This window comes from Ambystoma mexicanum, chromosome 9, assembly GCF_040938575.1.
Source record: "Ambystoma mexicanum isolate Mex_15411 chromosome 9, UKY_AmexF1_1, whole genome shotgun sequence".
Lineage (NCBI taxonomy): Eukaryota > Metazoa > Chordata > Amphibia > Caudata > Ambystomatidae > Ambystoma > Ambystoma mexicanum.
In genome coordinates, this window is record NC_090931.1 from 578504906 (window position 1) to 578521369 (window position 16464).

The 16464-nt window shown below is 44.1% G+C and overlaps 1 protein-coding gene across 1 annotated transcript in view; it reads right to left on the bottom strand.

Annotated features, from left to right (window-relative positions):
- The window catches only part of LOC138488299 (multidrug and toxin extrusion protein 1-like), a 638882-nt gene that overhangs the window by 286917 nt on the left and 335501 nt on the right, over window positions 1–16464 (bottom strand). Inside the window, exon 13 of the mRNA XM_069615181.1 lies at window positions 656–725. Within this exon, the coding sequence (XP_069471282.1) occupies window positions 656–725 (70 nt within the window). The remainder of the gene's footprint in view (window positions 1–655; window positions 726–16464) is intronic.

Genomic DNA, 16464 nt, shown 5'->3' on the forward strand with positions numbered 1-16464 from the left:
ACCCTGCCACCCCCCTTGCATTGCTGATCCGCCAGAGCAGCAAGAGACCACGCAGGTGGCACTAATGCGTGTTATATGAACCTTTAACATAACATCAGAAACAAACTATCGAATCTATGTTATTCTGTCACGGTGGACATTTCACTGCATTTTACTATGCTGTGTATGGGGGCGAGCCACCTACGTCCCCCATGTTACTCCCCTTATTTATTATCCCATACTCCCCATTTCTCTACCCCTCGCCTGCTACCCCAACACAAAAATACAGCAGTAAAATTCATTGAGATGTCTTGCAGGGAAAGGGCTTCAGTGGTTTGAGGGGATATTATCATTAGTGAAACCACTCTGCAGAAATAGACCCCAAATTGCCTGAAAAGGTTTCAGTTGTTGAAATGGGGGCAATAACCATAAAAGAGCAGCGAAATAGTCTAAAAATAGCCCAGATTGAGATGGAATAAAATAACCTCTGATAGAATAAACATTAATATATTTGTGGGCCTAGACACTCTACTCAAATATAAAGGTTTCAGTGCCCAGCCCTAACATATTGACTTAATTAAATTGGCCCAGTTTTTGGTTCAAAGAAATGTAGTCACACTATACAACAATTAGCCGTATAAACCGCTTCTTTTTTTCAGGTTTGCAATATACTTACAGCCACGGATGCCAGAAGTTGGGAGGCTATGAACATCGGCATATTCTGAATGAAGATGGCAATAATCCCCCTGTACAACGAGACAAGGAAAGAGGTCAAGAAGACTTTAAGAGGCAATGTAAAAACAGACCCTAGAAGCTTTTATGATTTTGTTACCAACTTCTAACAAGGTAGCAATCCAATGTCAATGTAGATGAACATCCCTTTGATCTATGTGACTATTGCGACGGCTGAAAATGCCGACTTCTTTTTTTAAACCCCTTCACACCACATATATATGCGGGGGGCGACCCCCTGCAGACCCCCCATATTAATATTATATTCTATATCCCCGCACATATATATGTTGTGTAAAAGGGGGGGGGGGGGTAAAAAAAAAATGTGGGCCATTTTCGGTCGGCGTAATTGTGAGGGTGATATTTTGGTACGATTCCCTTTGATCAGCTCTGAGAGCAGCTGAAAAATCACTCACAACTTTTCCAGAGTTAATATTGTCAGTGTGGCAGAGAAATGGGCACCGTAAAACTATCGAGCGGGACGCACGACTAGCGTTCAAATCACTACCGCCAAAATTGATCACTTCCCTTTTAAAAAATTGTTTATTTGGTTTATATTCACTAAGAAAAAATCCAGAAAGCAATATCAAACATAGCAACTTACACAGTCCCGGGAGGATAGCTCATGGGAAACGTGCTACAAGCAAGACGACGCAGAGCAACACAGATTCGATCACCGGGTCCTCGCTTAGAAATCTGGGTATTAAGCGCGTTATAAATAACCAATTACAATTACAGAGAAACACTTCAAATTGCATAGAAAAAAACCTGATAATTCGAAAAAGGTTAAAATAATTATACAGCCAGGTTTCTGTTAAGGATTGCGACCCAGACAACAGATTCACAGTCCTAAGTGAGAAACAACATTTTATCATTCGCGGATTTTGAATTTTTAAAATGGATATTTTTCGGGAATTGGTCGGAGGACAATGAGGATTTCTCCCTCTGAGAACCTTTTTTTATAATAATGGCCTAAAACGGTACATTTTGCAGCACAAAGTTCACACAAATGTGTCAAAAAGCCATAGAATGTACGATCAGTTCCTCCCAAGAACACATGAACTCCAGGTCACAAAAAGTCACATTTCTATGCTGGTTGAGCTCAAAGAAAAATCCAGGGTATTGCAGAAATTATGCCAGCAATTAACTGCCTTCAAGCTGCTTGTACCAAAAGAAAATCATGAGGTTAGTCAACACAAAATGTCAGCACCATCCCAATGTTCATTCCGTCTGTGACCAAAGCAGAACATGCGCTTGTTAACAATACAAAAATGCATCTCTGATGTTAAAGGCCTGATTAGTTTTCAAGGTACAGGGCCTGCTGCTGCCTCTTGCCTAGAACCTGTTGAAGAGGAACCTATTTGCAGAAATAAGTGCCCATTTATCCACTAGAAGGAAATCAGATGTGGGCAAACTAGCAGCGTGATCCGAATATAAGCAGGAAAGCATTTCCCTCTAGATACGATGAAGAACATGTGTGTTCATTGTTGATGGTATTTCCCAGACATGTGGTGCACAAACAACCCATGCCAGCCCTGACCCCATGTCATGCTTGGGGTGCCCAGAGAAACCACGAGGCTTCTCCCAAAAATATAAGCAAGCATTGCCATAGTTCTTGCTGCCACTGCCTGGAGAAAACATGACACTGCCTTCATAAAATATGCCCATGCTGGCAGTGGTTATAGCCGTCTGTGCCCAAAGCAAATCTTGGTCAATCTGGATATACGCCCATGCTGCCCCCTCCTTTCACCCTGCCAGAGCCAAAAGCAAACAATGTGATCCGTCTCAAACAAATATGCGTGTGCTGCCCAGAGTCCTGCCACAGCTCATTCTTGATGCCCTCAAACTACCCAACAAGGCCGAAACACGTGTCTGAGGTTGCTGTTGGTACTCTTGTTCAGAGGAGAATTGCCCAGCATTTCAATGCTGGACTGCCCAAGTGGGTGGGACCAGGCTGATATGCAAATGGGTATTTCTCCTCTATGAAGGGAGCAGTAAGCTAGAACGTGGTTGTAGACCCTCCTGAGTGGTGGAAATTCCATAGACCAGGGTATTTGACCCATGTTCGTTCTCAGTAGAGGGGCTCCCACACTCCTTTGCAATTTTAACCCTAAGTTCTGCCTTTGGCTATCCCGTCACACAAACACAAATACACAAATAGATTTTGTTAACATTTTAAATTAAACTTTTTCTGCATGGTTTTTTGTCTTGGGTCCTCTGGAGTTTCTGCAGTTCTACTTTGTTCCATGCTGAAATATGAAGGTTCTCTGATATGGAGGACCACATCTGGAGCCGCAGCATGCACTCCTTTGCCCATACTGGGATACCACACTTGCCGCCATCTTGGTCTACTATGGGCCGAGGCTACCAAGCATCACATTATGCCTGCACGGACAGAGGACCCAAATAGGGCCCTTTTGGGCCCACTGCTCGTACAGGCGCACGTTGGCATGCCAAGCAGTGACATCTCCTTGTCATTTCTATTGACAGGGAACACTCTGTAGTGTGCAATAGCATCCTGTGCATAAGGGAGGGTCACTGACTCGGGGCCATTATCCAGAGGCTGCAATTATGGGAGAAGCAGTCTTTGAAAGTGGATAGATGAAAGTTTGATTAGGGATAGCTGAATCCATATTGAGTGGGAGGATACATCTAAGATAGAACTTGTGGGGGTGGAGCAGGGATTAACATATCTATCAATTACCAAATGTACTGAGGAATGAGAGGCTGAGGGACAAAGGAGCCTGTGGCCAGAGCTAAATTAATTAGATTGTGAAGATGGATCATTGAAAGTGGGAGGATGGGCAGATGGATGAAAGTGTAAGGATTTGTGGATTAAAGAGTGGGGATTGATGAATGAATGAAAGTGCGGGGATGGAAAGATTATTCAATGAGAATGTCACAATGGGTCGATGAATATGATAATCGATGGATGGACAGATATGCTAGTGGGTGAATCTATGAAACTGTAGGGTGGGTATGAGCATGAATTACTCTCTCAATTAAAGTGAGTGCGGATGGAACGACCCATGCATGAATGAGTGTGGGGAAGGGTGGATGTCAGTTTGAAGCTGCATGAATGAATGTGAGGATGAAATGATGAGAGTTTGAGGAAAGATGAAGAAAACAATGCTAAGATGGATGAGTCAGAGTATGGGGCTAAAAGGCACACAAATGAAAATGTGAAGCTAGATTAATGGAAGCATATGGATAAAATGAGAAAGAGTGCATGGATTAATAGATAAATGAATGAGTGAATTCATGAATGAATTAGCGTGAATACAAATGACACTGAAAAAGTATTGGTAGACTTTGAAATTTTTGATGCTGCAGATGGATGAATAAATAAATGAACGAGTGTGGACGGACGGATGGATGGATGTAATCTTATGTATTTAAAACAGCCTTATATAACACACAGAGTGCCGGTCATTTTTGTGTCCCCTTGGTCCATGGCTCTGACAGATAACAGGCGGAGGTGATGGGAAGAATAGTGGGGGGTAGGAGAGACAGGTGTGAATATGGAAGTACCAGTTTCCTGTGTGCTTGTATGTCTGCACATGGTTCCCAGGCGTGACACTTCGAGGTGTATGTTCCAGAGTGGAACACTTAGTGTGGGTAATCTGCTCAATTTGCTGCCAGTGGAGGAATACCAGAAGTGCAGGTGGTATTGAGGATGTTGTATGTAGGTCTAATGGAGGGATGAAGTGGGCAGAGTCATGCAGGGTAAGCGATGCACGATTCTGCAGAAGGCAGTGTGAATTGGTGAGGGGTACTAGCAGGCGCACGCCTCCAGTGTGTTTGTGGTTCCATGTGTGTAGTGTAAGGAAGGATAAAGGAAAGTTGAGTAGGTTAGATGGAGGAGGATTCTGGATTGAAGACATTTATCAGGCCAGGGAATCCTAGATCTCCTTGCTTTATTCATATGATGAAAATGGGGAGAGGTGGTAGTTCAGGCGTGTGCCAGTTTTCCATTGCCCAGTCGAAGCTATCATTTAGGAAGAAGTTGCTATGCCCCATGCCTCTGGTGAAGGGTGTGTGGTAGTGACCTAGGGCACAGAGTCTGGCTACTAGGGTAGGAGTAACAGTAGCATTGCTCCGGAAATGAGAACTTAGACTCCCTTGTCCATAGTGGAGGGTGTCTGGGATGAGACCGTGCCAATTGCAACTGACCTTATGGGTGCGTAATCTCATGTTACGGTTGTCTTTGGCCCCACCTGGACCTATGCTTTAAGAGTGATATTGATGTCTATGTCTGCTATGCAGGGTGTGCCAGCAAAATCGACCCGATTCGTTCCAGTGAGATGTTCTTTGTGGGGGGCATGTGAATGAGAACATTTTGTTTATTGTGGCCTGGTTAAGAGACAGGGTTTTAGGGACTTTCTTAATATCATGTCACCTTCCAAGGTGCAGAGTCACCTGGGTATGGAGTCCTGTAGGTAAATTGCCAGTACTGAGAAAGAGGACCCTCATTACCATTTCCTGTGGAAGCAAGAGCCACAGTGCTGGACCAAAGCATTCCAAGAGGTGTGATGGAAGGAAAGTCGACATATTAGTTTCTGGGTGCTGGACGTGAATGGCACGCTGGTTAAAGCACAGGGTTTTGAAGTGGATTCTGGGCCCAGAGGCGAGAATGATGTGTTTCCATCTTTCCAGTGTTAGGAAGTGTCTCACATCTGAGTTATGTATGGTGTATATTTGTATCCACAGCTGTTGCAGGAGGCCTAGGTAAAGGCTGTTGGCATAATCAAGTCTTGAGAGTACAGAGGCATTCCATGGTTCTGTGTTGTAGGGGATTCCATGTTACTCCATTGCCCGTTAGAGGTAGCTCTGAAAAAAGGCGGCTTTTATTATGCCACACCTTGTCTAGTTGCGGCCTCTACCAGTCAATGAATGGGCAATGAATCCCTTCCATCAGGGGGGTTCCACCACCCGAATCCGTATACCATCACTGCCCTACAAGCCAACCCTCTGTGCATTTTCCATCCCATCTGTCTTCCGTGTTCAGAATTTCCTGTGTGTACGCCATCTTTTGCCCTGCACTTTAGCACTCGTCAAATGACGAAACTGTAGTGGCGGGGAGCCGCCTACATGTATATCAACATGTAACAGCTCCCCATCACCAAATTGCTCATTTGGAGAAAAAGAGCTCCTTTATGTAAGGCACACATCTGTTGGTCGTCATCCATGAGTTTAATCTGTGAAAGACAATTGCAGAGGTCCTCTTAATTTTAAATTGAGGTTTGTATTACTTTTCAGACAATTTGGATATCATAGGTGTAATTTTAGTAGGCGAGGCCTGTTGATTGCCAATGGTTTTGCAAGTGTGGGTTTGTGTAGATAAAGACGTCACTGACAGACTGGACTCTTACGGTGGTTCACAGGGAATATTGCAGGAGTGTGTTTTGAAGATTGGCACTAACATAGTCTCCGTCATGTGCTAGAAGAAAGAAGTCAGCCAGAGCAGCGGCGCTATGGCTATTCCGATATCTTCAGTCCTTGTAGGAGGGTTTTGTGTCCAGTGGTGTTAAAAGGCCAGGAGGATGAAAGCACTTGGTGAGTTGGCATCAGCGTTGCTCTTTAGTGTGTCCTGTTGCATAAGTTACAAGGATCAAATAAGCAGATAAGACTACAAACTCAAGTTCTGTGTGATGGAATAAGGGCTCTTTGAAAGTGGTTGACAAAATAAGAAACGGGAATGGTGTAAAGTTAAAGTAAATTGTCAGCATTAGTTCAACAACTAGTTAAAGATTCAGGAATAATAATTAAAAACGGCTTTTATTCAGAATGATGTTTCTCCAAAGGTTTCCTTCATGAGAGAGGCCTTGCAACAAAGTCCCTGCACAAAGTCCCTAGGCTTTCACAATGCCTAGTTCTTGCCTCCTTCTGGGGCTGGAGAAGGTAACCCAGTATGGTCTCACCATTCTTTCTCTTTCTCCTTTGAGACTTGGTCATTCATGTCCTTCCTGCTTTATCACATCTGCAAACCACAACCATATTCTCCTCATTTACATTCACTTTTGCCTTGTGAGGGACTGGGGCAGAGAAACCCTGGATGTGATCATGGAGGGAGTATCATGGCAAGAGGGTGGCCAAATGCTTGGCTCTGGCCTGTGGATCCCAATCTAGTTCAGATAGCTTAGATAGTCCATCAATCCTTTACTTCAGGTTCATCCCTCAAACTTGGGACTCACCACAAACCCTCCATGAGTTTCTTTTTACTCTCTTTTACCTTTAGTCAGTTCCTCAATCTCCTTGCTCCGCTTTCTGGTTTTATTTACACTCTTGTGGTCACTTTGAAAAACCTCTCCAGTCATTAGTACTTCCAGGTCAAACCCACAACTAGTCTCAACCTCCTCATTCAGCTAAAATCACCTTAAAGTCTACATATCTCCAGTTCTTTCACGGGTTCTATCAACACCTCACTGTCAGTCTTCTGCTTTTTCATCTTGCTTGCTGTACTCAACACCATTAGGTTCTTTGGCTGTCTATCAAAGCCCTTTCACTCGGCTTGACTACTTCTTTATTCACAATTCTACTCCTAATTCCTCTGATCGTATTATGGGATTTCTCTCATTAACTCAACCATCAACTCCTTTTATCTTTCTTCCAACTCTTTCTCCTTTCAAAGCTACTTATCAGTTGTTTCATTATCTTGCTCTTTACTGTCTCACCCACTTTCCTTAACACTTTGGTCCCAGTAATGATCTCAAGCTGTTTACTGTTTCTCCTGCTTCCATCATCCCTTTGGGCAACCCTCCTCTCCTTACTCCTGTGGTTCCTTCTTGCTCCTTTCTGCTGACCTCCTTGGTCCCCCATTTCGTTCCAATTCACCTTTTCAATATTTTCCCCTTCAACACTCCATTCATCAAAGCTTTACTCTTCTCCCTGGTTACCACACCAGCTCTCTATCCAATTTCCAGCACTCTTTCTCCTCTTTATTACACCCACACTTCTCCTGATTACATTCACTATTTTTGGCCACCTTTCTCCACCTCCTTGCCTGCTCTTGCTCCCTCTTGTAACTCCTGGGCTCCTGCTCCTTCAACTCCTGCTTCTGCTCACCTTGTTCCTTTCTGCACCCTTCTACGAATTCACTCATTCAACACCTTTTATTTTTTGTATTTTTGTTTTATTGTTTATTGGTTAAAAATAAATTCAACCTTAACAATACAATGCAATAAAGCACAATTAATATATAAAGGAAAGAAAGAACCAAAGTAAAACATTGAAATCACAGATTCTCTAAAAAAAGACACATAAAATCAACACCTATACTTGATGTAGCGGAAATAGTTAGAATTCATTTCTGTCCCAAATTCTAAGGGCTACATCTAATTCAAATTGAAGCTATACAAAACGTTTACCACTGAAACCACAGTTGATGTTTTTAAATCAGTAATACAGGTTTCCCATAAAGAATCTTGATCAATACTCTCACAGGCATCAAACCATCTTTGAAAGTGCAAAGATCTCACAGATCTCAGTTGTGGACATTCCACCAACAAATACCTCAACATTTCAACCAATTGTCTTCCTGTTATCAACACCTCCAACAATCCACAAATGAACACCTTGTTTCAAAAACAGCAGTCTCATTCTCAAAATCCCTGCCCCTTTTAAATACTCCTCCTCTTAGGTGATCCCCTTCCCGATTTGGGACTCCTCTGTATGGTGTGACGAATCAAGGGATTCAGTCACCTTCCTGAATAGGGGAGCACCTTCCTGTGAGGCTAGGCAGGGCAGCCCACTACACAACATTCCCCCATAGGACTGGAGCTAAGCGGGATCTCACAGGGAGAGGCTCCCCTCTTGGGTATAAAAAGACTCCCTTTCCAATGAATTATCCTCAAATACCCAATACAGTTATATCAAGTGATAAGACAGCAAGACTGCTCATACATATGCTATTGTAATGTAATTACTGAAGACAGAAATCAGTATGGAACTATGAAGAGTAAGAGTGGCGGAGCAATGAAGAATGACTGTCAACCACTGAGACAATCAAACAATACAGAGTTATAAAGAACACAAATCCAACACAAAGGAAGGACTATGGTGATTGACTGCGGAAGTACCAGCATTGCGTGATAAAATTAGGAGGAGCCAGAGAACCAGGAAGAGAAAACCGGGAGATTCAAACCGGATGGCTGAGGGAAACTGGTGACTCGGGAAGAATGCTGGTTTGTACAGCGGCAAACCAAATGAGACAAGCAGTGCCTGAGGAGCACTAGGGAGCGAGCAACCGACAGAACGAGTGTCCAGAGGCTGACAAACACCCCCCCAACTTCGGCGTGGCTTGGATAAAGCACGCCGACTGCAGCTCATGAAAGGTCTATCAGACTTAAGCATATCCCAGGAGGGAAACAACTACGAGAGGTGGTGGCCAACAAGAAGAGAGAAAGAATAACGCTGACAGAACTGATAACACATTCAGAGACAGGAGCATTTCGCCAAATAAATTGGAAGAAAACAGACAAGCCATCCTGAAGAACAGTGAAATTGAAACAAGGAAGAATGCCGAACTGGTGACGCAGCCCCATTACATTCCAGGTAAAGGGGAGAGCGGGAGACCCGGGAAACGGGTGTGAATAATATCTACTAATGTTGTGAAACCGAACACAAAGAGTGGAGTAATTATACTCATCCCAGTAAGTGACAAACCTATAAATAGAGCAGGACTAATCATACTAATCAACTTGTAAGAAGAGTGAGAATCTCATTCATCCAAGTGAATGGCAAACTTGTAAGAAGAGTAATCATACTTGTCGCAGTGAATGGCAAACTTATGAGAAGAGGGAGAATCCTATAAAGACTGATAAGAGGGGTGAAGGTTTAACAAGGGCTCAACCTGTATGGTTTAGTGAGAAGAATATAGTAAGAAGAGAGAATTATTCAGAGTAAAGTTAGAGGAAGAAAAGGAAACTGAATATAAAGGCATAGAGGAGCCCCTTCTAAGAACTAGAAGACTTTCTACAAGACGAGGCAAGGGACTATCTGAAGCTTTCCTATAAAGGAGAACCGTGAGAGTTGTGCTGGAAAAGAAACCAATGAGAAGGGAGTCATTCTCCTGGTCTTTTCTGTTATTTAATATAAATGGTAGGATTAGGCTACGTTAGTTTTGGGACATAGGACAGACTTATAGTTACAGACTTCACTACTGATGACGAGCACCTGAGTTTAGTTAGGTTATGTAGGGAAACCCTTAGGTTAAGGTAAGTTAGGCGTTTCCTTTATTATTTCATAATAAATCCTGTCGAACATGACATCCACTGGTCTGTCTCCTCCTTCAGACCCGCTTCGGTGGCTATTGGGGCTATGGAGGGATTGGCTAGATATTCCTATGCTGTGGTATCCCTTTAGCTCCATCTCACACTGAAGGTCCTCTGCCCACTAGGTTCAGGTGTGTATGTTGGGTATAGGGTACATGCGGTTTGTAGTTCTCTGTGCATGGGCTGGGTTCTCCCTTTATATCTTGATCTGGCCCCACCACATCGGTCAGGTGTTGGATGTTGCAGATTGGGTTCTCAGCATCAGGTATACTGACTGTGTAGTGTGGCGACCAGGAATGAAAAGACTGACCAAGTGATGCCATGATGATTGCTATGAACTTTTATTCAAGATAAACCTATCTATCCTTAACTCTAATGGAGTTTTCCCTACCTAAACTAACGAAACTCGGGTGCTCGTCAGGAAGTCAGTGAAAGTCCAACTCAAAAGGCACTGTCCCAAGAAAAAAGCTCCTATGCTATCCCTCTCACTACCATAAACAATAATAAAGTTTGGGTTCTGATCGTGACCCAGAAGAATGACTCGGTTCTCCTGGATGGAACGTGTCCCAAAAGACACCAGATTTTCTCAAAGTAAAGTTCCACTTAAGTTCTGGGCTTTTCGTGACCCACAACAACAAAAAAAGACAGTTCTATAGGATCCTTGTGTGGCTAAGAGAATGACTCCCTTCTCCTAGCTGTTTCCCCAATGTTCCTTATAGTTTTCAGCAAAACTTGTAATTCCTATAAGGAGGTTTCCATACATTCAACTTTCATTATACTCTTCATCCTGCCCCCAATTGGGACGATGAAAATGCTCCCGGAGTCCCTCTCAACTGTCCAGCAACACACTCTTGTGGAACTGTCCGGGGACTCGGGCTACAAAGTGATTTACTACATCTTCTGCTTCTTCATGGTTTACAGTCTCGCATCTTTCCAGGCCCCTCCCCGACTTCTATTTGTTCCCGTTACCTTCTCCCAGGGAACTCTTCACCGGTTTCGCCAGGTTCTTGGGTCCGCTCTTTCTACTTTCACTTCTTCTTCCATGCTAGGTTTGCAGCATGTTTCTCTCCAAGGCCAATTACTGCTGGCAGTCTCGGCTCAGTTGTCGGACCTCTTGGTCCACCCACAACAGGTCACACCACCACGATACTCTCTTATACTCTCCGCACATTTGCCTATTCGGCTCTGCTGTAGGCTATTATAGGCAGCCTCTGCACCATTGTCAGATCCAATGGTCCACCTACTACAGGTCGTGCCACCAATTTTCCATCTCTTCAGGTTTTCCATGTGGGTTCCCAACCGACTCATAAAATGCTTCTCGGTTGTCCCGTTGCTTGTCTCTTTAACTTTGGAGACATGCCTTGCTGCAGTCTCCCGAAGCCCAAGTTCAGCCTTACGGACTTCGATGCACTCCCTCGCTCGCCAGATTCTCCTTCTGGACGTACAACACCTCTCAGCATACCAGAACCGCATGGGCCACTGCCGGGTGGGTCAAAAGACGATGAAGAACCCAGTCCTCATTTTCGGTTCAGTTTAAATAGCAGGGTCCGGCCCCAGCGTAACATCAGTCCTACTGACAGAAGCTGATTGAGACTTCGTCCAGCTCGATTGTAGCATTCTCAAGCTCTTCCTCAACCATGTACCTATGACATCAGGGTCATTTGATATTTTACAATATCACATCGTTTCTGACATTACCTTATGTTTAGAAGATTCGGGCATTAACAGCCTACGGGTTTGGGGTTTAAAGGGGCCATGTCTTCCAATAGTATACTTATCCCCAGGAGAGGAGTCCCTCTCTGTGATATCCTCCCGCATTTTACCACCCCTAGGGTGACTATTAGTTTGCGGTGTAACTTCCCTAGCATCATGGGAAGCGGCTCTCCCCTCGAAAGAAGTGACGCTATTTGAAGGAGCCTCACAGTAGGCAGGAGTTTCCTGTAGTGTGGACCAAGGTTCTATAAACCCGGTCCACCCTCTTGGACTGGCACAACTTAATTAGTTGCACATGCATGCGTGCGCCAGGCACAAGCAGCGGAGGCACATCCTCGCCCGCTCTACCAAAATGGCAGTGAGCCTCCCGTCTTCTCTGCCTATTCGTCTACCTGTTTGCATGTTTGACAGGTGTTTTACTACCAGTGATGGACCAGTGGCATGGTCCAAAATAATCTCATTGTTTGGCCCAGGGTCTTTCGTGCTGCTGCTTAAGTGTATCACTTGTGGCTGGTGCCTGCCAAAAAGCAGGGACAATGGTGGGTGACCAGGAGACCCTGCCCATAGCTCCCTTGGGTCCGTCATCACATAGCTTGTGAACGTCCCCGGCATCCTTGACAACCCCACCAACTGTCCCTAGCATCAGGAGGGGGGACTTTCACAGTCCCAAATGGATGAAAGATTACATTTTATTCCCCTCATTGGTATGAATACACTTGTGCATGATGATGTTCGTCACCTCACAACACTGATATTCTTTGTAGAACTTCTCTAGGATTGTTGCTGTGAAGTGTTGGCAGTATCTCAAAAGGTTGCCACGCAATGCTTTGATTTTTTCTTTTTAAATAGAGGCTTTTCAAAAAGCAGATGAGAAAGCTTACTGGACATTTCCTTAGTCAAAGGATGAATTGGAAGGATAGGTGAGCCTTGGCTGCTGTTTGCAGATGCTGAGATAAACATCCAGCTGATCCTGCCGAAACCACCCACCTCGTTGCAGTCGATTTACAACATTTGGTGAATGGCTATTTGTGCTGCATTTTTCTAGGTTGGGGGTGAGGGGAATTTTTTTAATTGATTTCTAGGGTGGTGGTGGGTTGGGGAGTTTGGGAGGGGGAGAAAAAATGCAGTTGAAAATGCATCGAAATTGGCAAGGTGATTAGCTGGGCCTGGGGTTATAGAGGTGGCTGTGTTCACAAAGTGCTGCACAGAGAAGGGTGGAAGGCGCCTAATGTCCCTGGGGGTGCTTTTCCTGATGCTGGTTCCATTTCACAGCTGGACATTGATATGCTATGCTTTTGGAAGGCACTGAACCATTCATATGTTGTCCAGGAAGTGGGCATATATTGAGTTGCTTTTATGATCAGTGTGGTATTGCAGGCTGAAAGGTTCTTGAACATTTTGGATAATTTTGTCAGTTCCTTCCAAGGGCATTGTGTGAAAGAGAGAAATGATGATGGTTGTCTCAGGTGTGTTCCATTTACTCTCAAGGAGACTGAGAAGGTACCTCTTAGGACTGAGACTATTTCTGGATCCATAAAGGTTGGTGTGAGGGCACTGTTAAGTTATGAACAATGTGATCAGAAGGGAGACAACATTGGGTGGACGGTAAATCGCTGAGTGTCTTTGAATTGCAGTGTGCAGGACTGCTAAGGTTTGGTTATTGGGTTCCACACTGTAGCTGAGGGTCTAAATTAGTTGGGTATCAAAAGTTGTAATCCCTACCCAACCTTTTCACCATTCTTCTTTCTATAGTGTTGCTTCAGTTCCTAATTGTTGGGAGTTCTGGAACATTTTGGATAATTATGAACGTTTTCTTCCATGGGCATTGTGTGAGTTCTAATTAGTAGAGAGATATTGTAGTCTTCGCCGTCTCTGTCTTTTAGATCAAGAGTTGTTAGTAATAAGTGCATGTCTCTTTTACTCCATGTTTATTCTTTTATACTGATGTATTTTGAGGTATTTAAAGTGTAAATGAATTTCGTTTAAATATTGAAAAAGTTGAATTTTTCAGCTATATTCAAGAAAGAAAAAAAAAATAAGTACATGTGTCTGCCTGGTGGTAGTTTTTCCTCCAGATTGGACCCATCCTTCTGCTCTCTTTCTTGAGGGTGCCAACTCTGAGGGTGTATATCCGCAAGCAGTGTGCTTTCTTTGGGAGGGTTTGAAGGGCTTAATTGGTGCATGCTTATCAAGGGTTTGCAAATCAATTCATGAATCATGTGAAGTACCTCATCTGAGATTTTTGGGTACCATGGTAAGGTGTTTGCTAGATTAAGAAGCTTCAAGGACCAATTTGATGTTTGTCTGTGGTATGATAGCTGGCGGTGGGGACATGTCATTTTAAGGTAGAACTGCAGCAGAGTTGAATAAGGTGAAGATGGTCACCCCAGAACAGAGGGAGAAGGCGGTGTCACTGTTCAATACTATGCGGGCCATTATGAATGCGTAGGTCCACTAACTTATTACTTAAGTTTTGCTGAGAGGGTTTGGTTTCAATGTTTACCTCTTCATCCACCAGTTACAAATTCCAAGGACTGAGTGGAATTGCTGGCCAATCACTAAGTTTACTGCTGGGTATGCACATTTTTAGCTATAAGCTAAAACGTAGAGTTAAGTCGGGAACCACACCAGCAAAAAACTGTCCTATGGGACTCCATTGAATGGGGAATTGCTTACCCTTGCCGGCACCTGTAATCTGCCGCTAATGCCAGCAAATCAGGCGCTGGTAATGGTAACTTCATTTGGTGGTATGCCGCTGGCAATACCCGCGGGATACCACCTAACCTGTAATGAGTCTAATCTCACTATATGAAAATGTCTTTTCACTCAACCATTTCATTCTGTGCTGTAAGCACTGGAGACATTAAAACATTTGTTTGGTTTCAGTATGCACAATGAGCATTTTTTCATTCTATACAATTCAATCCACTAAAACATTTCAGTGCAGGATATATGCAAATGTCACCATACAGTTTATTTTTTCAATATAAGTCTTGTTTATTTCTGTAAGAACATAAATATCTAAGAATATAAAAATAATGTTTTCACTAATATATTCCTTTTCATTATATAACATATAGGAATGTTCAGTTTACTGTAAGTAACTTCACCCAGCATTCTAGTGCCAGTCTACACAATTACTAAAGTACTGCAAGCACTTAAGCTGTGGTTTTGCTTGGGACACCCATTCTGTCCCCCAGTACTTCCGCGATATTGCTTTGGAATCTAGCCAGAGTAGAGGGTCTACTTGCGGCATCTATACAGGCAATCTTCCCAGCACCCTTCAATATCGAGCCCTTCAACGGCTCAAAATCAAGTATCTTCAGAAAAGCTTGGGATACCATCAGTTAGTACCACTAGACGTGGACAGCAAGGCAGAACTACTCTGGTGGCTTCACGACATGGAAGAGCATGGCAGAGCCATTTTCGGAGACGTTCCAGAACTCATAATAGAGTCCGACGCCAGCAGATGAGGCTGGGGCGCTACATGCGGTCAAACAGAGACTGGAAGCAAATGGTTCCGGGAAGAACTAGAGCTTCATAACAACTGCCTGGAGCTTCTGGCGGGCTCTTTCACAATGCAAGTGTTTGCCAAAGACAAAGTGCAGTACTGTCTACTGCTGCACATGGACAACATCTCAGCAGTAAGATAAATAAGCAAGCTAGGGGGAACAAAATCAAAGATGCTGGCAGAGCTAGCAAAAGAATTCTGGCATTTCTGCCTGGAGAAAAAGATCTCAGTCACAGCGGAGTAGGTGCCGGGAGTTCAGAAACCAGTAGCAGACTGGAACTCTCACTATCTACTAGACCTGAGCGACATACAGATCTTTCCGCCTTGAGACTCAATACCCAGCTGACAAAGTACTTTAGTTGGAGACTAGACCGAGAAGCCCTGGGGACAGATGGCTTTCTACACAGTTGGGAGTGCAAGACAATTTTCCTTTTCCCCCATTCGCAATGCTGGCAAGGGTACTAGCAAAAGTGCGCAGGCACAAAGCAGAATTAGTGATAGTGACACCAGAATGGAAATCTCAAGCCTGGTTTCCAGTTATGATGGAACTTTCTTCGGATTTCCCCCAGAGGATTCTGCAGAGGGCAGATCTCCTGTCAGATCCATCGGGAGCTCCACACCCCTTGATACAAGGTCAGACACTGACGTTATTAGCATGCAGAATTTCAGGTACAGATGGTGTTTGCCAGCGCTTTCAGAGGAAGCTACAGAGCTCATCAGAGTGTCATGGGCTCCCTCCATGATTTGGATCTATAGTTCTGTCTTGGCAGGCCTAGGAATTATGGTGCAGGGGCAGGGGTGTTCCTCCCATATCAGCCTCTATAGTACAAGTGATAAACTTTGTAGCGAGTCTGCCCAGTCAGGGGAGAGCATTGAGAATGGTAGGCGTTTATAGACCAACCATCTCATCCGGACACAAGCTAGTTGACAGGGCTCCAGTAGGACAGCACCCAGCAGTAGCCAGGTTGATAAAGGGAGTGAAAGTGAACAGACCACCTCAGCCAAGATATTCTTCCTTGTGGGATGTTAACAGGGTGCTAAGTTTGTTGGAACAGTGGCCGATGAACGACCATCTGTCAGGGAAACAATAACAGGAAAGTTGGCCATGTTACTTTGACTAGTATCCTACAGAATGGTTTTGGATGTGAAGGCTTTGGCGATCGACAGGAAAGTTTTTCCTAACAATAACAATGTATGCGTAGCACAGTGCATAAAGAGTTACAAGATAGCGACAGTAAGACCCCAGAGTGTGAAGCA